The 25,258-nt window shown below is 37.5% G+C and overlaps 4 protein-coding genes and 1 non-coding gene across 6 annotated transcripts in view; 3 read left to right on the forward strand and 2 right to left on the reverse strand.

Moving 5' to 3' along the window:
• The window catches only part of LOC118279751 (serine proteinase stubble), a 59,991-nt gene extending 54,155 nt beyond the window's left edge, over positions 1-5,836 (reverse strand). For both annotated transcript variants that reach the window (XM_050702311.1, XM_035599495.2), the window contains exon 1: positions 5,510-5,836. The gene's annotated coding sequence lies outside the window, so the exon portion shown is untranslated. The remainder of the gene's footprint in view (positions 1-5,509) is intronic.
• A 4,614-nt stretch (positions 5,837-10,450) lies between these two features.
• LOC118280020 (uncharacterized) lies at positions 10,451-15,125 on the forward strand. Its single transcript, XM_035599892.2, has 6 exons — positions 10,451-10,616; positions 11,339-11,631; positions 11,949-12,331; positions 12,916-13,035; positions 13,612-13,710; positions 14,288-15,125. Exons 2-6 carry the CDS (start codon positions 11,340-11,342, stop codon positions 14,420-14,422), a joined length of 1,029 nt encoding a protein of 342 aa, XP_035455785.2. The 5' UTR covers positions 10,451-10,616; position 11,339; the 3' UTR covers positions 14,423-15,125.
• Positions 15,126-15,547: 422 nt separating this feature from the next.
• LOC118280136 (U6 spliceosomal RNA) lies at positions 15,548-15,654 on the forward strand. The gene has a single exon (XR_004784082.1). It is a non-coding gene; the product is annotated as a U6 spliceosomal RNA (small nuclear RNA).
• A 2,640-nt stretch (positions 15,655-18,294) lies between these two features.
• LOC118279949 (60S ribosomal protein L23) lies at positions 18,295-21,006 on the reverse strand. Its single transcript, XM_035599813.2, has 4 exons — positions 20,864-21,006; positions 20,590-20,673; positions 19,871-19,998; positions 18,295-18,515 (listed from the first exon to the last, which is right to left on the reverse strand). Exons 1-4 carry the CDS (start codon positions 20,874-20,876, stop codon positions 18,318-18,320), a joined length of 423 nt encoding a protein of 140 aa, XP_035455706.1. The 5' UTR covers positions 20,877-21,006; the 3' UTR covers positions 18,295-18,317.
• Positions 21,007-21,716: 710 nt separating this feature from the next.
• Positions 21,717-25,206, forward strand: LOC118279861 (proteasome subunit beta type-4). Its single transcript, XM_035599694.2, has 5 exons — positions 21,717-21,962; positions 22,595-22,807; positions 23,284-23,419; positions 24,343-24,488; positions 25,007-25,206. Exons 1-5 carry the CDS (start codon positions 21,826-21,828, stop codon positions 25,164-25,166), a joined length of 792 nt encoding a protein of 263 aa, XP_035455587.1. The 5' UTR covers positions 21,717-21,825; the 3' UTR covers positions 25,167-25,206.
• The last annotated feature ends 52 nt before the right edge of the window (positions 25,207-25,258 follow it).

Here is a 25,258-nt window from a genome sequence, read left to right on the forward strand (position 1 = left end):
ATGTAATCTTAACTGTACCATGTCGATAACCGCAAATATAACAAAGTATACATTCACACGTTGGAGACTTAAATCATTACTGTTATGTTATTTAAAGCTTAGCGTCGCATCTTTAAATAAAGATGTCTTTTAAGACAATTGTTTAGAGGTAAGCTGATTAAACGCGTAGTGATGTAAGAGAAGAACATATTTGTCACTCTACTCTTCCTGCGGGAGTCTTATTAAAAACTACCGACCAAAATTAATAACCTACCTCCATCGAAATTCTGTGGATTTTTTTGAGGGGGAAAGTAACCCAACATCCAATGACTTCTCCAACTGAATGTGTAGGCAGGTGCACATTACGGCACGTAATGCCGCTATACAATGTACACCCACTTTTAACCGTTTGTATTATAAATCCCGTGTAATAATGGATGAGCCTATTGCCATATACTGGGCACAATTCCAGACTCCGTGCTACTACTGAGAAATTTTCGAAAAATCGAAAATTAACCCAGTAATACTTTACCCGACCCGGGAATCGAACCCAAGACCAGTCTCACTTACGACCACTCGACCAACGAGGCAGTCAGGCAGATTATTTTCTAACCCAAAAATCGAAACCAAGACCTCACCCAACCATTTCACTACGAAACAACTGTTACTTTAAACTGAAGATATCTACCTATCTACATATATAACTGCTAATATCACTATTGTATTCTAATGAATATGTTTATACTTTATATGCAAGAGATACACGGCAGTGTCCGGTTGTCCGTCCGTCCGAATATACGATCATATCTTTTTGATTGTAGTATAATTGTTTTATAATTCACACGTTAATTTTGTTAGGAGCTTAGCAGTAGCGAACTTTTGGCAATTATTTAAAAAAATATAAGTTAAATTATCTGCCTTTTTGGTCCAGTGGTTAGAGGCTGCTGGATAGAATTAATTAACGGCGTTCTTTCGGTTTGTAAAAAAATTGGGAGGGTAAGCAATCGCCGCTGCCCATGGACACTCGAAACATCAATGACGTTAAGATGAGACACAATGACGTTACAAGTGCGTTGCCTAATATTTGAGGTTAGGAATTTAAGGGTTGTTGGGGAAGATTCGGAATCTAGGGTAATAGAGCCTCCGGTAACCTCAACGCAAGCGTAGTTTCACGTCGGTTTTCTGTGAGGCCGTGGTATCACTCCGGTTGAGCCGGCCCATTCGTGCCGAAGCATAACTCTCCCACACTTAAACATTGTGTCTCATATACCGACAGACAAGAGATTAAAAGGCGATTAACGAAACAAATGTCCGAATACTCAAACGCTACTCAATTTTAAGACGCTCTCAAAACTAGTTCTGTCCCTATCAATAATCTTTATAAAATGACAGAGATAGCACGATATTTAAGTACAACTTAAAATTAAGTAGCATTTCAGTATTCGGGCAAAAGTCTTATAATTACTAATTAATGATGGTGTTCTAAAAACCTCTTAAAGTTCTCCATGGTTGGGGCTTCGATAGCGATCGGATACGGTACTGACACGGTCTGTATATTTTGTGGAAATAATTACAGGCGGAGAGAACCTAGCCGACTTGACACCGAAATACTGTTAGATTGGCTTAAAAGTAACTGATTCAGGATACCTAAGTAAGAGATTTGATGTATTCTAGACTACATTCATTTTTGCCAGATATTCTATTGCTTGATACCACACAGAAAACGACGTGAAACAACGCTTGCGTTGTGTGAGTAAGATTACCGGAGGCCCAATTACCCCTCTTCCCAATCTTTCCAATCCCCGATTCCCCAACAACCCTTAAATTCCTAACCCCCAAAAGGCAACGCACTTGTAACGCCTCTGGCGTTTCAAGTATCCATAGGTGGCGGCAATTGCTTACCAACAGGTGATCCGTCTGCTCGTTTACCGGCTTATAGCATACAAAAAATCAGTGCATTGTAATGTAAATAATTATTGTGAAAGAGAAAGGAGTCTGTGATAAGATAATGGCTGATAAGACAGAATGAAACAAATAGATCTTGAATAACTTGAGATAGAAAAGATTTCTTATTCAATTTTAACCACAATAGATATTGTTTATATGGCTAGGTTGAAAATCATCATAAAGTTCTAGGGAGAAGCTACAGAAACATTCTTTTTTTTTCAAGTTAGCAATAATTGGCAGTTCAGCTGTTCAAACAGTTCAGTGAACTGCGGATTGTCTAGCGGGTTTACCGGGGCTCCGGCTCGAAAAGCAGGAGTAGGAACGGGGTGGTTTTTAGTAAGAGTCTGACACTCCCTCTCACCTCGCACAAGACGGGAAAAGACAAAGGATGATTATAACCCCTCAAAAAAAAAATGATTCCAATTTCGGACGTCTATATACAGTATGTAATATGTATTGTATAAAGCTTAACTCTACAAGTAATAGGAACGCATTTTGGTATCTATCTATTACTCTAACCTAACATAAAACAAGCCAAGCAATTTCAGTTACAGTTATTACATAAAAACGGTTCGATTTCACTTGTAAAGTGCAAAATGTGCAATATGCGGGCGAATGCATAATACGAGTAACTGTGAAATCGATATAAAAAAAGGAAAAAGTTATGTTATTTTTAGTTGTTAGTGAGTACCACTTCCATTCGACCGATCTGGGGGCTTATTCTTGAATCCAATCGACATTGATATTGTGAGATTTCGTACTCTTGAGTTGCAACACTAGCGCCTATTGCATAGCCCCGGTAATCCGCTAGGCAGTCCGTAGCTCCGGCTCGAAAAGCAAGAGAAGGAACGGGGTGGTTTTTAGTCAGTAAGAGTCTGATACTCCCTCTCGCCTCACCCAACCTGGAGAAGGCATTGGATGAATTTCCCTCCTCAAAAAAGCGCCCATTTCATCCGTATTGTGTGGATATTGAATGAACTAAACGGTATTGAGTTTGGCTTTATGTTCTGTCTCTAAATGCTATTCTAACAGCTACGATTGATTGTTAGCAAAACTATAATATTGAATATGTAATTATTGGAATGAAATTGCATTAACACTGAGATTGGTTTCAAGAGTAAGTGCCCTGGAGTCATCGCGTAAGGCCGTATTCTGCAGTTTCTGTGTGATAGTATCTGTTTTGAGGTTCATAATATTATGATTATATAACTACTTTTCCTTAAAAAAAAATTAAACAATTCCCACGCTAGGATTTTCTCCTGAGTCATGGGTTGCGTTAACAAACATACATTTTTCACATACAACAATATGTAGATCACTCAAAGTGTTGCTCCGTGCAAACCGAACCCTCTACACATTGCACATCAGCCAGTTGCCCAGCCAAAATATTAATTTCCATAAATAAATAAATCACGTTGAAGATTCTCAACATAAAAATTCAATCATTCACTATCATATATATACTATATAAACTACTAGCTACTTCCGCGCGGTTTCACATGCTCTGCTAGTGATATATTATGTCTAGCGTGATGTTTTATAACCTTCCTCGATAAATCACTATCCTAACACAAAAACCGCATTTTTCAAAATCCGTTGCGTAGTTCTGGAGATTTAAGCATTCAAATAAACAAACAAAAACTAGCGACTTTGTAATATTATAGTATATGTATAGTATAGATAAAGAAATCCACAATATTCACAATAATTCCGTAAGTTATGTAGAAAATAAACCTTATATAGTTAATTTTAAAATCCTACATCCACCCAAGAGTTGCAGAGACCCCGACGTGGTGCTAACGACCTCAAAACCAGCCCATCTTCGCTTATCTCAAGAAAGTCACTTGACTTTCTTGCAAACGGAATAAAACCTTCATCGTTGTAATATTATAGCAGGCTGTATAATTAAACATCGTGTGCTCGATCTTTTTTTTTACACGAATTTAAGTTCGGAACGATTTGAATTTGAATTTTAAATAGTTATGTCGGTTTGGCGCGAATTTTGCGGAAGTTGTTCGGTGTATTTTTTTTCTTTGTTGTTTTTAAAGTGTTGCTTCTCGGTCTTTGCGTTTATGTTTTTATGTATTGTCTACTCATTATAATCATCATCTACATCTACAATGGTGTTAAAAAAATAAGGACATTGTAATGAACAAAAATTGAGTTTTAATTTTTTGCAGCAAACAACACGTCTCTTCTGTTTTATTAAATGTTCTATAAAAGTGACAAGTTATAAATACATACATCTATCACATATACACAGTATTTATTAATTTAGTGTAGTATTAATTTATTTATTCATAGTATTTACTAAAAAATTTTCTATACTTAATAAATTACATAAAATAAACCTATAACTCAAAAAAATCAAACAAACAAACCTAAACGCTTAGCCAACCAAAAAGAAAGTATCAAATATAATAAAGTTAGTAGCGACCAAGTAATAATACTAATAACAAAAAAAAAGAATGTCATAGTTTCTCGACGTGGACGAAATCGGTCAGCGCCGACGCGGGTCGGATTCCGTACGGGACCGAGTTTCGTTCATTCCACTGACCCACATAAACGACAACGGAACGCAAAGACGTCACCTCACCAAGATAACACATTTCAAATTCTTTGTCCTTGAAAACTTAGCCACGGAACGCAAAAAGTTCATTTACAAAAATGTTTGACAGATCAGGCTGAATGATGATGTGCTTTGTGTTTAAAAAATTAAAAAAAAAAGTTATTGTTAATAACAGATAAAAAATGTACCTAAGCTGAATGAAACATTGTCTTGTTATTGTTATCTAAAGGTTTTATCTACGGAAATGATTAATTTAAGTATTATGCAGCTTTGTGAATGCCATGTTGCCTTAAAAAAATACTATAAACATATTTTTATAACGAAAAACAGTCAAATAAAAGTAAAAAAAAATTCAAGTACTAAAAGCTCAGCTCGTTAAAATATTGAAGAGAATTTATGTCACCAAACAAGCAGCTATAAAATGAAGTATCCACTTAAACCGTTAACTTATTATACACGAAATAATATGCAATGTTTAAATTAAATATTCAAATTGAAAATTCCACAACAACTTAATTCTCATTCTCAAAGTAGGTGGAGTCAAAATATTCAATCAGGCTGCATGTAACCTCCTTCGCTATACAAGTGTTGAGATAAAAAGTGATTTATAGTTTTAAAACGCGTTTCCTAGCACAAGTAGTAGTTAGCTACGGTCAAGAAGCTTTCCTTCGATAAACGAGTTGATTTTATTTCTCAAGTACGGGCCGCAGTAATAGGAAGAGCAACAACCTATGATTGCAGGGCCGTTATGCCCGATCGTCTCGACTGAGCACTGATAAATATAAAAAACAGCAACTCCTCCAACCATAGAACCTCCTTAATGAGTTCATTCTTAAAAAGTAAAAACGTCATGCGCATTTCCAATTAACATTCAGCCTACGTATAAAAAAATCTAATTAATATTTATGTCGATCGTAGTCGGTGTAAAAGCGCCAAAATTATGGCCAATAACTACAAATTAGAGGGGTCATGAGACGCAACGGTGCATTGATATCATTTTTTTTTTATATTCACCTGTTTAACGGCCACCAAGACGAACTCTCACAATCACAGCGAACTCATTATCCACCGGCACTGAGGATTTAACAGTTATTCGTACTAAAACCGATGATTAACAACTCAAGACAAACGAATCAAGCTCAGTTTTAGTCTTTTAATATTATGTTTTACTCAAAAAATAAATAATAGAAATAACTTTAATTAAAAAAAATAACTTTGACAGTTTCGCGAGCGCGCGCTTTTTATTGTAACTTTTTTTTTTCGTTGAGTCGATGTAAGGCGCAGGCGTTCGCCGCGTCAGCCTTGACCGCTACGCGACTGCGGTCTCACTGAACGAACTGTCTTGGTGCACAGCGCTTGTCCTCTCGCCGGGCCATGTAAACAGCGTTGCCATAGAGACACTTACCCACTTACATTGGAGATTTCTAGTTCATACCAATTTACGAGAAAAAATGGCCTAAAACAAGTTCAGTATGCTTACACCTACCTATACATCGAGATTATCCACTTAGAACTATTTCATAAATAAAAAGAACCAACATTTCTTATTTATATTACGACTTCCTTAACAATAACCTTTGAAAAAAATAAAAATATAATCTTATACTTTTTGCAACTTTCGTGGTAGTTTTAGACGTTGCATCTGGCAACACAGAACGCACTTCCAACAGTTAGTTTTCGCTCGGTTGCACCGATTCCGGTCAGCTTTTGTATTTTTTCCGTGTTCAACTTATCGAACGACAAGAATGAAAGCTTATCGATGTTGAACATTTCACCAAATCGGTCAATCGTTTAGGGATCCTCTTTGACTCTTCCTTAAGAATGGACCATGAAGCTCAAGTCTGAAATAGAACCTACACATCTCATTGTTCGTTATTTATCAATCCTAGCTAATGTATTCCGGAGCTTCGGACTATCTAGACGGTTTACCAAGGCTCCGGATCCATAAGGAGTAGGAACGAGTAGAAACCTCTAACCTCGCTCAAGGCGGGAGTAGTCATTGCATGATTTTCCCCCTCAAAAAAGAAATGTACTGCTTGCTTCTATGGTGCACTCACGACTTCACGAGAGAGGCAGAAACTAAAGTTTGATTCCTAAATACTTATTTTTACATTACGGCACTCTGTCTTTTTCCAATTTTTGGTATCCAATGAGGTCAGCTATGATCTAGACCTAGCTTTTTTTAATAAGGGATAATCTTCCAATGACTTCTCCCGCCTTGGGCAAACAGAGGTAGATTATTATTTTTGTCTCACCGGAGCATGTGGATGCATTTAATGATGTTCCTCCTAAAAAACAAAAATAGTTGCAGTCAGCAGAAAATTTGCATATCCGTTTTCTAGTCAATAAGGTAATATGATGTCTTGGTGGAACGGAGGTTTAAGACGCCCGCTTCTCATGCATGAGGCTGTACTACTGATACAAAACCTGCTAGCAGCAAGTACCAATGTAACGTTTTTCGTAAAGTATTAAGATTATTTAGACACAACTGATAAACGGTGAAGGAAATATCGTGAGGAAACCTGTGCATACATTTTTAAATTGAAAGGGAAAACATCGTGACGAAACCTCAACTTCTAATTTTAAATCTGAAATTGGCAACCCGCATTGAGCAAGCGTGGTGATTAATGCTCAAACCTTCTCTGTGTGAGAAAAGGCCTTTGGTCAGCAGTGGCCACTTAAAGAATGTTGATGATGATCTAAGTTAATATACATATGTACATACATACATAACCTACCTCCGATAGGGGTAGGCATATACAATGCAACGCCAATTACTACGAATCTTACATATCTCTTTCTCTTCATCAACAGTCATCAGTCTTTTCATGCATGCTCGTCGGTTAAGGGTAATTTTAATTTGGCCGTAAGTAACTAAGTTAATATGTACACTTCAAACCATATTTATTTATGTTTGGGAGAGCGATGCTTCGGCACGAATCAGGGGTAGAATATAAAGCCATTTCTCTTGAACTTTTTCCGTCAGATGACGCAGCCGAGCGCTGGTACCGGCCATCAAGATAACGCCGCACGAGTCCTCTTTTTGTTACACTTACCTCATTAAAACATGTTGTAAGAACATTATTATTTACTTTACTAGCTTGCATGCCTGGCTCTCACTACTAGAAGACTACGGTGAAATAACCTGTGCCCAATTATTGTAATTCCCGAACAACTAACTCTAAAATATGCTAACCCTGAAAAAGCCGGCAACGCTTGTAATGCTAGTCTGGTGTTTCATGTGTCCATGGGCGATAATAATTAATTGCTTATCATCATAATCTATATCTTTGCCAAGTTTCATAGAGTAATTCAGTAATTTTGTTGGAATAGTTGCAAAATAAATAGTAATCAAGAAAGAAGCGTATTACTTTTTCCGTCAATGACTGCGTCGAGGCGATGGTACCGGCCATCGATAATCGCCGTTCGAGTCCTCCTTTGCCACCTACTCCATAAGAAAACACATACATTTTATGAATTTATAATATTAGTAGGACTTAGGTTTACATAAATGATCAAGCAATAGGTCTCAGGTTGCTGCCTGGGCTCTCAAACTATTAGGAAGACTACGGTGCAAGTAACTTGCTAGTTGATCCGGAGCTGCTAAACCTAGCGGGTAACCGGGGCTAGGGCTCGAAAAGCAGGAGTAGGAACGGAGTGGTTTTAGTCAGTAAGAGTCTTAAACCCCTCTCGCCTCGCCCAAGGCGGGAGAAGTCATTGGATAAGTTTCCTCCTTAAAAAAAGGTGGTTAAGTTAAAACTATGTATTAATCTCCAACTGCATCCATTATTCCTGTTTGGAGCACCTGAGTCACAAGCCATAAGGATATTACCTAACTAATTACCACAGAAACGAAACATAATCAATAGTTCTCGTTACAACGCTCAGTCATGAGTCATAGACTACTTTCATAGCATTTTGTCATCAGCCAACGACATAACATTCACTTTATCTCAAAAATTCGAAGCTGAATGACTCACGTGAATATTATTAATATTAATATATTCTTGGACATAAAACATAACAGTTTTTATTGGAAATATTATTAGAAATGTGTGTTAAGTAACTGGTTGAGACATAGTTTAATTTCTAGGTAGAGAATACAATCCCGGGATCCCGAATCTCGGTGATCCCGGGATCCCGGCCGTTTTCTTGTCCCGAAAATCCGGACTGCGTACTGCCTAGAGGGTAACCGGGATTTTTAGGATCGAAAAGCAGGAGTAGGAACAGCTGGTTTTTAGAGTAAGAGTATGAACTTCCTCTCCTAAAGTACAAATACAAAATGAAAGGCGGCAAGAAGTCATTGGATGAATTGAGCCTGTTCGAAAAAAACTCGTGGATATACTTAGAAATAGCAAATAAATATCTAATGTCTATTTCCAACCAGCGTAGAACCTGCGATCCGTTTTCAGCCTGCTTATATTGGCAATAAACTACGAAGCAGGCTTGGAAGTGAAACGTTGGATGCTTTGATATTACCTGCGATTGTATTTTCGAAATTCTAATTAGTTTTGTTGTGTTGTCTTTTAAATTTCTTGCAAAAGTATTTTGATTGTTTTGTCAATTTTCGTTTCGTACTGTATTGTGTTGTGATGTGATTTATATTGTGCAACGATATTAAAATCATTTTTTTTAAATAACTCAAGTTCTGTTTTCATTTGAGCCCAATTAGAAACCACAAAGTCTAATCCCGGGATAGCCCCGGGATCCCGGGATTACACATTTAAAATCCCGTAATCCCGGGATTGAAAAACATGCTCGGGATTGTATTCTCTATTTCTAGGTGATAACCATTCGGCATCCGGAGTTGCGGACTACCTAGTGGGTTACCGGGGCTCTGCCTCGAAAAGCAAGAGTAGGAATGGGGCGGTTTTTAGTCAGTAAGAGCCCTCCTCTCGCATCACCCAAGGCGGGAGAAGACATTGGATGATTTTCCTCCCTCAAAAAAATCCATACGGCATGAATAGAGTGGCTTGGCCAAAGTGATACCACGACTACACAGAAAACCGGCGCGCGGCGTGAAGCATTGCTTGCGCCGGATTGATATTACGACCTCACAGAAAACCATCGTGACAAGGTGAGTGATCCGCCTGCTCGTTAACACAATTCAAATCACTTTTAAGGTGCTTTTTACCAGACATGTGCTATGTAATTATGCTATGAAGATGTAATAGCTAAGCTGTGAAACTATGTGACCGTTTCCACTAATTCCACTTACTAGTGGTCGCCTAGTGGTTGAAATTCAACCATATACGAATTAATTTACAATAACACTTAACATACGTTCAAGGATAATTTTTATTTAATCAAACTCAAACAAACTCTTTTATAAAACTTATTCATATGAGACGTCAATATCATCGCAATGTCTATCGATTTTGACGTTTTGTCAAATACGATCAGATACTATGCATGTGTGTGTAATGTTTTATTTATTAATTTAATGTACTTTATAAGCATTATTTTTGAAAAATATTAGCGTCCTGCACTTCTCCTACACATAAACTATAAGTGTACCAAATTTTATGCTCCTACGTCCGCGCAATTATCGTAAAAAGCGGTCCAAAGTTTTTGCATCACGTATTAATATATAGATACTATAAAGATGCGCCGCCGCAAAGTAGTTGTGCGAGGAAGATACGCAGCTCGCTGCTTCAACTAGTTATTGACAGGTGGTCCACGGGTGGACGGCGTGTGGTCACATAATCAACGAGTCCACATAGCTTGATCTCTTTGCGAGTATAGTAATTTGTTTTTGGTTGTAACTTATTAGTTTAAGTAGTAGCACCAGGTTTGGAATTGTACAAGATAAATATCAATTACAATAATTTCATTCTCTACTTATCCCCTCAAAGTAAAAAAAGCGTGATATTACTGTAGAACTTCTGCACACAGTTTTAAAACGTTTCGAAACGAAAAAAAACTAGACAGATGACAGTGACTGACTGACATTCTGAAATTCTCAAACTGTCAAAAAACCATCCGGCAGAATTTGAACTGTCAAAACAAAACAAATTATTGTCAGTGTAAAATTCACAAGTTTTGCTCATAAACTACAATGGAATAATTGAAAAAATATTTACATTTAATCAGTAATAAAGTGTATCTAATAAATTACAAGGTCAGTGCGCTATTTTATTTTGAATTAATATCTTTTTCTCTAAAAGAAATAACGCACGTGTCGTTCAGACAGAAAAGCACGCTACATTTAAACTTTTTGCATCAAATATATTGTTTTGTCGTGTAGAAAGGGTGTCTATTATAATTTCCATGAATTTAGTTCTGATTTTAATTCAAAATCATGGTTAACGATATAAATATAACCTTAAATATATGTAAACAATAACATGTGAACTTGAGGAGGTTATAAAATTTCTAATTATTACACTAAGAACTAGAATTACAGTCTATTATTCTTGTTCTATATAACAATTATTATAGAAATCTAATTTTATCACTAGTATGATCTAAAAGGACATAAAATCATCCTAATATATCAACAGCCTATAAATAAGTGGCCACTGTTGTTCAAAGACCTCTTCTCACACGTAGAAGGTTTGAGCATTAATCACGCTTGCTCAATGCGAGTTCACGATTTTAAACTTATAATCAGAAATTAAAAGCCCAGGTTTCCTCACGATGTTTTCCTTCACCGGTTGTCTAAATAATCTTAGAAAGTACATATAACTTGGAAAAAGTCACATTAGTACTTGCCGTTGGTAGGTTTCGATCTTACATGACTGCATCCTCATGCTTGGGAAGCAGGCGTCTTAAAACTCCAGACCACTACAACTTTTAAAAGGACAAGCTAGCATTGAAATAAATTAAAATTTGAAATTACAGAATGGACGAAACAACGAAAACTTCGCCATCAATCACCCGGCAGAAACGTAAAAGGAAGTCTAAAACAAAATTCACAGCTTCGCAACAAAAGAATCCAAAACTAGACAATTCTACTGAATCACCCGTTAAGCCAGCAAAGATAGTTAAAATACAAACTGAAGCCGTTGTTATGAAGGCCAAGAAAGATGAGGAATTGCCAGAAATACTAGAAGCCAGTGAGAGATTCCCAATATTGAAGAATCAAGAGTTGATCAACAAGTTCCTCAAAGTACCAATGACTAATAATCAAAAAGGTATGCTATTATTTTACATCTTATCTATACTAATACTAGCTGATCCAGAAAACTTTGTACTGCCTCAATTTTTTCGCCTTTTAAACCGTGCACATCCACAAATATTTCAAGGCTAAAATTAGCAAAATTAGTCCAGCCATTCTCGAGTTTTAACAAGACCAACAAATAGCAATTGATTTTTATATAAAACTGAAGAGTTTGTTTCTTTGTTTGAACATGTTAATCTCCAGAACTACTAGTCTGAATTAAATAATTCTTTTTGTGTTCCGTAGTCCATTTATCTAAGAACTTATAAAGCTATTTCTCTCTATTTCCAGGCCGCATCCGCCAAGCAATCAGAGACTCGTTACAAGGCACATCAAACATCCTAGTACCCGAGATTATTCACAACAAAATACAATCAATAGTCAAAGGCAACTCCAATCTTACCGACTCAGAACTCCGCAGAGTCCGTATACTCTACAACCTCCTTAAGACATCTCTCAAAGAAAAAGAGAAAAACGTTGATGTTAAACAGAAATTAAAAAAAGAAAAAGTAGAGAAGGTTAAGAAAGAGACGGAGGATAGCCCTAAGGTGAAGGAGAAAGAGGGAAAGAAAGATAAGGAGGAGAAAAAAGAACAGCTTGAGAAAAAAGTTAAGGGTCCGAAGCGGTATGTCGTGTTCTTGGGGAACTTGCCACTGGACGTTGATAAGGACAAGGTGAGGGAAGGCTAAAAATATTTCTTTTGTTATTGACATAAAAATAAACGCATTGCTGTTGCGGGGTGGACTAATGGTAGAGGGCGTGTAGTAAGGTAGCTACTCGAAATCGCAACCTAATTCGATAAACAGTTTAAAAAATATTCTTAGTTTTTAATGAGTTACCCGATATCATAGTTACATATAGGTCGCCAATGATCACGTATAAACTGATTAATATCGGAAACTCAATAAAATTGAAAGACATGGCGAAATACTCGACTAAATTTAAGTTCCAATTCTAGTAGGCTAATTATTCATGTTAGGTGGCGGCTTACTCGGCGTAATGTCACGTTGCGACTAGCTTTAGTATATTTCACGAAAGTTGTAAATTTGAGAGCCCTTACTCATCAGTACCCTTTGCGTTCGGCGCTCTGATTGGCTGTCTTGATTCTCAAATAAACTAACCAATCAGAGCGCCACACGCTCCCGTTTCAAAAACTTTAAACGTAAAGCAAACTTATACTAAAGTTACGGTAGTGCTTGTGACCACTAACAACGAATTTAATTTTTTCGCTCTGAACAATTTGTTTCTTTTGTCACAGATTATAAACCACTTCTCGGAGATGAACGAGCATATAATAGACATCCGTATTCCTAAACCATTGCCGGGGAAGAAAAACGCTATCGCGTATTTGGAGCTCAGTAACGAACCGAGCTATGAGGTATGTATCAAAACTACATCACACCATCAGCCAATCTTCACCCTTCGTGTGTCGGAACGCGAGACACAATGTGTTTTCTATTAAAGGATAAATTATATTTATTTTTGGATTTACAATGTAACTCTTTTACACGTCAATATTTCAAATAGCTAGATGAAACCGGCATTTCCTATCGAACTACTCTGAGAAGAAATGCGGAAACAAACTCAGAGGTAGGAGAAGGGACTATCCTCCTCCTACCTCTCAGTCTTTTAAACTCCAGATAAAATCAATTAAAGATGTCAGAGAATTATTGTATATTATGTATAGGAGAGGATAAGCTAAGGCATAGTGCTGCGGACTACCTAGCGGCCTGTTCACCGCTAAAAACAGGAGTAGGAACCGGGTAGTTTTTAGTCAGTAGGAGGCTGACACTCCATCTCGCCTCGCCCAAGGTGGGAGAAGTCATTGGAGGATTTTCCTCTTCCAAAAAAAAACTAAGTCATAGTACGTAATTCGAAATGTTCTAGGAGTTCCACGAATTTAGAATTAAGGAGAGTCACACTGTAATGTTCATAAAATATTGTATTTTTTCAGTTTGCGCTGTCCAAGCACCACTCCATGCTGGGAAAGAAGAGAATCAACGTGCTATACACGGCGCCTAAAAACGCCAAGCAAACTAAATCTAGCTCTAAGGTAATTTATTACACACACACACGTCACGCGTTTTATCCCCGATAGGGTAGGCAGAGGTGCACATTACGGAGCGTAATGCCGCTATACAATGTACACTCACTATTCACCATTTGTGTTATAAGTCCCATATAATAGGGGGTGAGCCTATTGCCAATTGCCATATACTGGGCACAATTCCAAACTCCGTGCTACTACTGAGAAATTTTCGAAAATCCAAAAAATCCTAGCGCGACCCTGTGAATCGAACCCGACACCCTTTGTCCGGCAATCGCACTTGGGACTACTCGACTAACGATGCAGTGCTTTATTACTTTTTTTAAACATTGCCCCACACTAGGATTTTATCCTGTGTCCTGGGTGCGTTTACAAACATACAAGTTCACAAAGTTGCTCCATGCGGGAATCGAACCCGCAACACGTTGCGTGGCAGTCGGTCCCAGCCACGGCGCCAACCGTGCAGTCTAATTTAATAATACATTTACCTATTAAAATATGTAAATACTTTTCCACGTGATCAGGAGGCTTACTCTTGCAACGCAATAGCCATAAACTATTGTTTTTTTTTTCATGTTTTCAGGGTAAAACAGCGAAATTAATAGCACTACAGAAATCGGGGAAATTAGTAGGCAGTATCCCATTAGCAAAGAAAAGAAGTCAACGCCGACTGAAGCAGAAACAAGCGCAAGCTAAATTAGCCGCTGAATCCGCCTGAAATTTTATAATAAAATCACTCCATGGCATACAAAAATTATTTAAAACATATCACCATTAATATGGATTTAAAAACAGTTTTCGTTACTTGCCTTAGCACATCTGTGTTACAAAAAACGCGTTGTTTGTACATAATAGAAGATAAAAAAAAGAAATTACATAATTTGCTTTTGAAAAAGAATAAAGTTAAATGATTTTGAAATTCGCTAGAAAAGCTTCGCCATTTTCTAAGATTCCCGCCAATATTGAGTCTGTGACGAACCACAGACTCAATATTGGCGCTTTCATATGATTTTTTAATGAAAAAAATAATGCTTTTTGGTCGTTGGATCAAAATTATGCGAAATAAATATGTTGTTTAAAATAATGGGTATTTTTTCTAAATAAAAAAGTAGATAATTTTATTTAAAACGTTTTTGAATATGCTACAAGGTGACTCTTTGAAGATAAACTTTGTTTTTAAATCCATACGAATACTAAATTTTTTATTACGTATATGTACGTAAACTTTATTTACTTCTTTTATATTATGATATCAGAGAGAGATGGCAATATGATATTGGTACCTTTTTAAAGAGAAAAACTAATTAGATTTGGTTTTAAAATAGTTTCAGGGGAAAATATTTAGTTGATACAGTATTGGAACGCATACTAATTGTACTATAGTAAACACTTTAAATATACATACACAGTTTTATTGAAAATCACTTTGTTTTATTTGAATACTACTTAACTACTCAAAAAGTGAGGGCCAGCTCGACCGATGTAAAACAACCCTTGCGAGGTGCGAGGTTACCGGAGACCCAATCAAAGAGTATAAATAAGTATATGGAAAGGCCCAATCCCAATCCCCCCCCCCCCACTGTATGTAAAAATATAAGACCTTTTTCTCAACCTATAAACTTATGCAATAAAACGTCCTAAAGACTAATCTAGTGACTAGACTAGACCATTGTTAGTTAACAGTAGTTTGGCTAGATGGCGCTAAATTAGTTCTTTTAGTAAACGGTAGATGGCACTGTACTCAATCTCCATACAAATCATGCAAAATGTATGGGATTCTACATCGCGCTATCGAAGTTATCATTGTGTTTGTGAGGGGTACAATAATTTTGCCGTAGTAAGTGTACTTGCTTCGGCAGTACATATACTAAAATTGGAACGATACAGAGAAGATTAGCATGGCCCCTGCGCAAGGATGACACGCAAAATCGTGAAGCGTTCCACATTTTTTGAAGAGTTTCAGTTTGGTATGGTTTTTCTATTTTCAAATTGGTATTGTTAAACTTTAGCTTGAAGAAGTTAGTGAGTGAGATTTACCTTTTTTCGTCGCGTATTTGTCGGTCACGAAACGCCAGAACAGTTAAATGTACAGAAAGACAGTTGAGTGACTTGAGTGTGAACGGTCAACGTTAGTGCGACCGATACGCTCGACGTATTTTACGTCAGATATGAACCGACTCTTAGGGCCGCCATACACTTCTTAAAGCAGTCAGGAACGATTACTTCAAACTGCGACTGCACAGTGAACTATACCGAGTTAGCGAGACTTGTGAGCGAGTGCATAGTTCCGATATTTGTGTAGCTCAGCTATAAGCGAGTGTGCGAGTGAGGCGGGCGATTACTCGCACTAAGATACGCACTGTAGAGAAATGACCACTGGTTGCTCGCTCGGCGTGAGTTTTAATCGCTTGGCGAGTGTCGCCGAGCGAGTGTTATCTTTCATAGCTCTTGTCGATCAGCGACAAACTAGTGAAGCGAGCACTCGCCGGCAGTGTGAACAGTCAGCGATCAACTATTTGTATATGCATCTCTTTTGTTTACACGGAAAGTATATCTATTTTACGTTTCTTGAGCGAGAAAATTGGCCCTTGTTACCCTAGCGAGACCGATAGTTAGTCGTTCACTCGCCGTTGGTGGGACAACTGCCTTAGGGCCGCCATACACTTCTTAAAGCAGTCAGGAACGATTGCTTCAAGCTGCAACTGCACAGTGAACTATACCTATGTACTCACGAACCACCCAGGGCATTCTGGTTTTATGGTTACTTTGTTACCCTACCTAATATAATTTTGTAATATAATACCGGTTGTAAAAAAGATCTCGTGCAATTGCAAAAGGTACCTATGTAGCTCAGTAACTCCCCTGGATTCTGGTGGTCAGTGGCAGTGCCGGCGTAAGGGCCACTGACACCCCGGGCGAAAATATTGTGGCGCCCACTTGAGGGAAGCAATATCAAGTGTTAGTAGTAGTTTTTCATTTTATTGGCGCCCCCTAGACTTTGTCGCCCTGGGCCATCGGCCCATGTCGACCTTTTCCCCTAACGCCGGCAGTGGTCAGTGGTGATCAGTCTGCTCATTTGCCGACGAATTACATAACAAAGGGGCAAGAATAAGATTGCTAGGTACCTACTAGTTATGTTTAGGTACACGTGGTAGTGTTACTCTATAAATCAAGACATACCGCGCGGAACTAGTTGGCCGCGCGGGAAACTTCTAAGGGTCCTTTGTCTTTTGTTTCAATATTTGAACAATAATTATTATTCCCGATATCCCGAGATTGGTCATTCATCGTCATCTAATATGCGTATCATCATCAATACATGCGTTGCAACTTGCAAGCAGTAGGCAAATCTTCTCACCCCTGTTCGCCACTTAAGGAGCGGCCCTTTATACCTGTAATTCCGTGTTGAAATTAGTCACTGGGACACACTTCCATAAAAATACGAATATTTATCTATTTTAATGGACCATACTATCGAAGTATCGAGCTTTCATAAAACAAAGTGCTATTACATGACACTAGCTCTAAGAGGCTGATAAGGCACTATTATTTAGATGAATTATTAGTGCCTGAAGTGTAATTTCATGTAAATAAAGATAACTGGCAGTGACTGGTCGAATATCTATACGACGGATTCATATGGACACGTCACAACATAGAAACATATCGTCACGCCTTTTAATCCATTGGGATAGGTAGGGGTGCCGGGGTGCGCCTAACATAAATATTGTGATATTCTCATCTCTCATTATTCAATTCTCTAGATAAATAAATCTGATATAACAAGAGGTGCACTTATCTCAACAGGTGTAATTTATTATAGGGATCTCGTGGAATCAAGAACAAATTTCCTTACGTTTAGACGTTTTTGCCATACCTATTACTTGAAGCAAATATAACAATAACAAAATATATAGGACCCACTTAGTTATGAGTCTAAATTACTTTTAATTCAAATGTTTGTCGTGCTTGACGACTGGGCTTCTCCCAGTTTAGTGCCTGATGTGATGAATTATTTTGTTGCTGAATCCAAGACAGTCATTCACGATCCTTCCACGACTTCAGTGTTCCGATGTTTTCATGGTTGTATCTACTGTAGATCCTGGCTTACAGGAGTTGCATCGGTTCGAGAGATGGGAATCAGACAATGACTTCTCCCGCCTTAGGTCTGAGGAGGAGTCTGACACTCCGTCTCTCCTCGAGAGGGAGTGTCAGACTCTTACTGACTAAAAACCACCCCGTTTACTGTGGTGGGCTTGTCCCAATTAAAAAGGATAGTACACTTGTTGTCGTAGTGTGAGAACTTCCCCTATACTTATTTATACTCTTTGGGCAAGTTTAGGATTGCTCAGTTATGGTAACTGATAATGTTATACGGTAAAATGGGGTGAATATGGATAGAGAGGTGAATAGGTACAGGGAAATTCTTCATAGTATCTATTCATCCTTCTGTCCCTATTCACACTGTTTTACCATACTATACATTTTGGCGCTACGCAATACATCTTACATCAAACGAGAATCAACTGACTCCTATACTACCAGGTTGAAATTAAGGGGGAATATTGAGTACAAAATAAAACAGCAATAGATTATCTTAACCGTATATTAACTCAAGCTATAGAGCTGGCGTTGGAAGCGATACGGGGCCACAGATCCGCGCACTCTTTGGCCACAGGTCCTGTGATGGCGGACCCTTTCATCTCGCCTTTGTTGTTCACTATCACGCCCGCATTATCCTCGAAGTATATAAACACCCCGTCCCGCCTCCTGAACGGTTTCCGTTGTCTGATCACCACTGCCGGCATTACCTGGGAGAGAATTTAGAAATTAGTAAATGTATCTGAGACATTTATATCATAAAAACTATGAATAAGGAAGGGTAAAGTTGGTGTTTATTTCCAGATCTCTTTTCTAGGTCTATTATTAACATATGAACTAGGTCATTGATAACAGTAATTAAGATAAAGAGTTCTCTAGTATAATTCATAACCGACTTCATTTAACAATAATAAATTATAATTAGGATCAATACCACTGATTTCACACTCTGTTAGTCTGTTTAGCTTTAGTAGGCATGCTTTTAAATGGAATATAATACAGAATAGTATTGATTATTAACATATTAGTAAATAATTGCATTTTAAAATAACATCAAATCACAAACATAAGTACCTAATATAAGTCAGGAAACATATCACAGACAGTCATATTTTTTTATTAATTATTATGGACAATGGAGTCACTCAGTCAGCCAAGGTATATCCACAGACTGCATGCACAGTTCAGGCAATATTATTTAGCGAAACCCTATGGCGTCTCATCATGGTAGCTCCATTGCCACATAGTTACAAGGTTAATTTATTAAATTAAAATGGGATGCAAGAGGCCATGTAGTACAACAAGAGATGGGTTCTATCTTTCTTGGATCTATCTTTTAATCTTTTCCAGAATACTATTATGTCAATGTTTATTTAATGTGTAGTCAAACATGTCATTTGATGATATGCAAGTAAGAAAATAGATTTTTGGGCATAGTGCACATTGTTCAGATAGCCGATATGTACCAGATACATTTGAATATCAAACGTAAATTGAATGAACTATCTGTCATAGAAGTTTATCAAGTACTTTTATGTATATGGTTATTGAATTCAATCCAAAACCTGCAGATTAAGATTGATTTTTCACATTAAATATTTGTATAGTATCCGTCATAAGCCGATAGCAAACCAGACATTATGGATTAGGAAGAATAAAGGGTCAAAGTCAAAATGATTTACTTCAAATAGACCAAAGGCACTTTTGAATGTAACATATACAGTAAATAGCTAACATTATATTAAAAAATGTCTGTCTGTCTGTCCGTCAGTCAGTCAGTCCTTTAGTGAAGCTATTGGCTCATTCCACAGTTCCTACCATTGGGTCTATTTCCACCAGCACTAAGTATACTAATGAATAAGCTCGGTGGAAGCCAAACATATCCACAGCAATATAACATAGCCCCTCTCTGGTGGAAAACTACTCTTACAGAACTAGCCTATCTAATATTTTAATCAAGGAAAACTAAATAATATCTCATCTCTTGTAGTAACCCATTGCAAAATCAAACACACACACACACAAACTCAATCCTCAATTCTCAACAATAATAAATGAAACGCACCTTTTTCCTGAGTTCTGGTTTACCCTTCTTGACAGTGGCGACGATCATGTCTCCGGATCCGGCAGCAGGGAGCCTGTTCAGGCGACCCTTGATACCTTGCACGGCGATCACATAAAGGTTTTTGGCTCCTGTAAGTTCAAAAACCAATACATTAGTAAAACCTTCTATCAAAATTGTGGTAAATACTCTTTTGTGAGTTTACCATGTAAATTAACCTCATTTTAACATTGTTTTGTTTTTAATTTCTTGAAGTTTTTAGTATTCAAGTCTTGCTAATATTTGAATACAAGGCCATAGATAACTTAAGCAACATCTTAGTAGATGAGGAAGTAAGTTTATATGAATGAAATCAACTTGGTACTTCAATGTTTTTAACCGACTTTCCAAAAAGGGAGGTTATGTTTTGAATGTGTTTCTCATGTTTTAGAGAAGCACGTGAACTGTTGAGGTAGTTGTTAGAATGATAATCATATGTATCAAAGTTAGGTTTGAATTGGAGGCAAAATATTCTAGTCACAAGGTGATTGTTTGGCCAAGAGTGGACAAGTTAGGTTATTTACAAGGTTATGCTAATAGAATTGAACAACTTCAGACACAGCCAAGGAAGAAATCATCATGATTCAACACACATAGTGTGTCCATAGAACATCATCACTAGTTGTTCAGTCAAACGTGCCCATTTAGGTTATGTTAAGAATATAAAACAAACTCGTGTCTACCTGTGTTGTCTGCGCAGTTGATCACAGCTCCCACAGGGAGACCCAACGAGATGCGGAACTTCGCTCCCGCGGAACCACCACGTCCTTAAAACAGAAAAACCACACTTCATACATTTTTCATCACAACACTTCTACTCACGAAATACAAAGTGAACAACAAAAATATACGTGGCTCCCAAATGAATATAATACTAGTTTTGCTTTACACATTGTTTCTAAATGATTTTAACACAAAATAACATGATTATTATGGATATTTTATAATTTCACGAACCTCTTTTAGACATTTTGTTGTGTCAATTTTTGAGAGGAAATCGAAAGAACGCGAATTTAGCAACACATCCGAGGTAAAGATTCGTTTAGAAATCAAATACCGGTAAAGACGATTTTAAACCACATGAAGTTAGCTACAAGTCACGACAATATTTTTTTAATACAAAAGGATGTTTTATAAGATATGTAAAAACTATAAAATAACCAAACTAAAGAAAATAAATAACAAAATTCAGTCAAAATTCGTTAATTTTCCCTTTTTTTTATTATATGACAATGATCTTGGCTTAAAAATAACAATATTTCTAAACGAAAATTCACGTTTCGTTTGACGCTAAATATTGACTGGTGTAGCGCAGTGTACTTTGTGTAAATTTCTGTAAAAATAAAAAGTTAATTATATAAAGATAGAAATACATAATTGATAAAAATAAAAGACTAATCACGAGGTTGTCGGCATTTGAAATGTGGATTCGGCTATCATTTTGCCGATAGTCGCGTCGGCTAATGGGTTAATACCCAACAGCTTCGACAACTACCGTGGGAGACCGGCGTTGGGCGGATGGATCAAGGGCCTGATGCAGAAGGCAGTACTCTTCGAAACGGCACGTATTGTGAGGAGGTTTCTGTCTCTGAAGCCCTAACCACCGGTGCCTTGGACCATGCTCCCACTACTAGTGGGCTCATATTTTTATATTTTTAAATATTATTTTATTTATTTTGTATGGATAGTATTTAAAAATGTAAATGTAGAGAATTTGAAATAAATATAAAGAAAAAGACTAAAATAAAATATGTCTGTCATGATACAACCAGCAATTCATTTAAAGCATGTAACGGACTGTAATCAAAAACTGTTTGTCATTATCTGTCAAATTCGTTGCGGCTTGTCATTGTGTGAGTTTCACAAAATCTTTACAAAAAGTATTTTAACGTGTAAAATTTAGTTATTTTATAGTAAATATGGCATTTATGGGCGATATGATGAATCCTGCGCCCTTATGGCAGAACGGGCCAGCCCCAGGCGCCTTCTACAACTTCCCAGCAAATTCATCAGGTTTTGGACCAAGCACCCGTCCAGTCCAGGAATTTAAAGCCCAGTAAGTATAAATTATCGTTATTATTGACATTTCTCAATCCTAAAAATGTTATTTGTTCATATAAAACCAGCTTGTCAAATAAAAAAAAGTAAATTTATTGAAATGTACAAGTCATCTTTTGTATCCATGTAAACTTTGCCTTAATAAAGATATTGCAACATTGAAACGTTCTTATAAGACAATAAAAATGATATGTGAGCTTAAATAAGCCTTACTATAGAATAATATACAAACTAAAACAGACTTTAACTTTCAAAATCAATACCTTGATACTATTATACAAATTTCCATCTTCCTTTCCTAATTTTCTCCTTACTTGGTGTCGGTCCAATATGTCAGCTTCCGTTCTCCCCAAACACAATTCAAAATAGCACTCCACTAAGATTTGACTACAATTTATTTCTAATATATTTTAATAGCTACTCCTGTTCAGTTTCTCCCACTTTGCTCAACTCCTATTGATTGTAGTGCAATGGTTTATAGCCTTAACCATTCTCAATAAATGGACTATCCACCACAAAAATAATAAACCAGTAGTTTCTGAGATTAACACAATCAAATAAACAAACTCATCAGCTTCATAATAATAAGTATAAGGTGTGTTGTCTCTAAACTTATATTCTCTATTTCAGTTCTGCAACCCCGATCACAACCACCACAACAGTTATTGGAGTCAAGTTCGACAAGGGTTGTGTGATTGCCGCAGACACCCTCGGATCATACGGCACTCTCGCCAGGTTCCGTGACTGCCCCCGTATCATGAAAGTCAACGATCTGATCCTGCTGGGTAACGGTGGAGATTACGCCGACTACCAATACTTGAAGGATATTATTGAACAGAAAATGTAAGTGGTTTTTGTTTGTCCGTAAGAGTTTAGTGTATAAGTTTTAATCTAATTATTATTTGAATTATTGGGCACACACTACCCATTTCCAGATCATTAAAAAAATTCCATCCAAAGGTTGTCTGAAAGAAGTCGCTGTTTTTTTTTTTTGTTATGAACCACCGGTTATCGAGCGGACCTGATGGTAAGCAATCGCCGTCGCCCATGGACACTTGAAACACCAGAGGCGTTACAAGTGCGTTGCCGGCTTTTTGGGAGTTAGGAATTTAAGGGTTGTTGGGGAATCGGGGATGGAGAAGATTGGGAAGGGAGGAATTGGGCCTCCGGTAAGCTCACTCACACAACGCAAGCGTTGTTTCACGTCGGTTTTCTGTGAGGCCGTGGTATCACTCCGGTCGAGCTCGGCCCATAGTGATTGCTGAAGCATGGCTATCCCACACTTGAAGAAATTACCAAACCCTTTCCACCCTCCTCAGTATCGATGAGCAGTGCATCGGAGATGGTCTGCTGTTGAAGCCTCGCTCCCTGCACTGCTGGCTCACCAGGGTGCTGTACAACAAGCGCAGCAAGATGGACCCCTTGTGGAGCAACTACGTAGTTGCTGGTATCCAGGTACAAATTATGTTTTATTAAAAAACTTTGACCTACAGTCGGACTTTATCCTGTGACATAGATGTGTTTACTACTACAAAGATATTGTTTCACATTACACATTACACTCTGACATAAAACTAATTTATGGATTACACATAGAAATAGAACTATTAAAAGTACCCGGCGTGAGGTTATGTATGCATATACAAAGAATTATGCTGAACAATAATAGAACCAGCACCATATTGCACAGCAGCTCGTCGCACAGCCACTGCTCCTACTGTGCATTTTATTTCTCTCTACAACTCTTCATTAGGCTTTTAATAAGAGTAAGATAACAGTATGGCCCCAAAATAGAGATAACTAGCGGACCCGACAGACGTTGTCCTGTCTACACGTCTTTAATTTGAAATTTTAAACCTTTTTTTAATAAGCTAAAATATTCTGGACCTTTTTGATGAAAATTGTTATTCAAATGTTATGACAATATCTAACGTCATTCATATTTGACACTGCGATGGTAGCGCCGTCTGTCGGATTCAATGTAAAACATTCCAAAATCAACAACTACTGATAAATTAAAAAATAATCAAAAAATCATTGTCCAGCGGACAAAATTGTGAATCTAAACCATTCTCAGATCCTCTTGAACACACACAAAAAGTTTCATCAAAATCCGTCTAGTCGTTTAAGAGGAGTTCAGTGACATACACACGTACAGAAGAATTATATATATAAAGATAGACCAAAAATTACAATAACGTTTTATACATATTTTTCCATTCTATTTTTCTGGGTCTTTTCAAGGTCTCAGTGAATAGGTACTTTCTAAATCTGTTGTCCATCTTCGGCCACATTTTCGCTTCGCCGTCCTGGCAGTAAGCGGGTTGGTGGCCAAACGCAGACTTATCAACGTTAAAAAAATATTTATATTTCTCTAGGATGGTGAACCATTCCTGGGCGCAGTAGACAAGCTCGGCACAGCATACGAAGATGCAGCCATCGCCACCGGCCTCGGAGCGTACATGGCGACTCCACTCGTGCGCGAGGCAGTCGACAAGGGCAACCTCGATGAGGAGGGTGCTAAGTAAGTAACTTATTTGAATAAGAGAGTATAGGGGGCAAACGATCAGACCGGTCACCTGATGGTAAGCAATCAGCGCATAAACACCAGCAACGCCTGAAGAGTTACAGGTGCGTTGCTGGCGTTTTTAAAAAGGCTCTTTTCTTGAATTTTGTTCTTTAAGTGGTGCTGACTTGATTTTTGTTTGTTTCCTTTTAAATTTTTGTTAACCGTTAAATGTCGCTTGTATGTGGGTACATAGACAGAAGCAGTTAATTAATGTACAAAAAGAAATGACTTCAACGTCACGCTTTTTATTCCCAAAGAGGTAGGCAGAGCTCCATATTACGGCATGTAATGCCACTGTACAATGTACACCAACTTTTCATCAATTGTTTTATAAGTCCCATGTAATAGGGGGTGAGCTTATTACCATATATTGGGTACAATTTCAGACTTCGTGCTACTATTGAGAAATTTTCGTAAATCCGAAAATAATATACACGTAATATCAATATTAACATATTTGTTTTATCCCACAGAGCATTAGTCCGCAAATGTATGGAAGTTCTCTTCTACCGCGACGCGCGCGCATTCCAACGCTACCAGCTGGGCGTGGTCACCAGCGCAGGAGTGCGCATCGAGGATCTAGCGGAACTGAAACATGATTGGTCGCTCGCCCACATGATTCATATGAAGTAAATTACTCTCGGTTAATGTAATAAATGTCTTTTTATAATTATTTGGTGTTGTTATTTGAAATCAAAGTTATAATCCCGGTACTGCGGACTACC

Source organism: Spodoptera frugiperda, chromosome 22, assembly GCF_023101765.2.
Source record: "Spodoptera frugiperda isolate SF20-4 chromosome 22, AGI-APGP_CSIRO_Sfru_2.0, whole genome shotgun sequence".
Taxonomy (NCBI): domain Eukaryota; kingdom Metazoa; phylum Arthropoda; class Insecta; order Lepidoptera; family Noctuidae; genus Spodoptera; species Spodoptera frugiperda.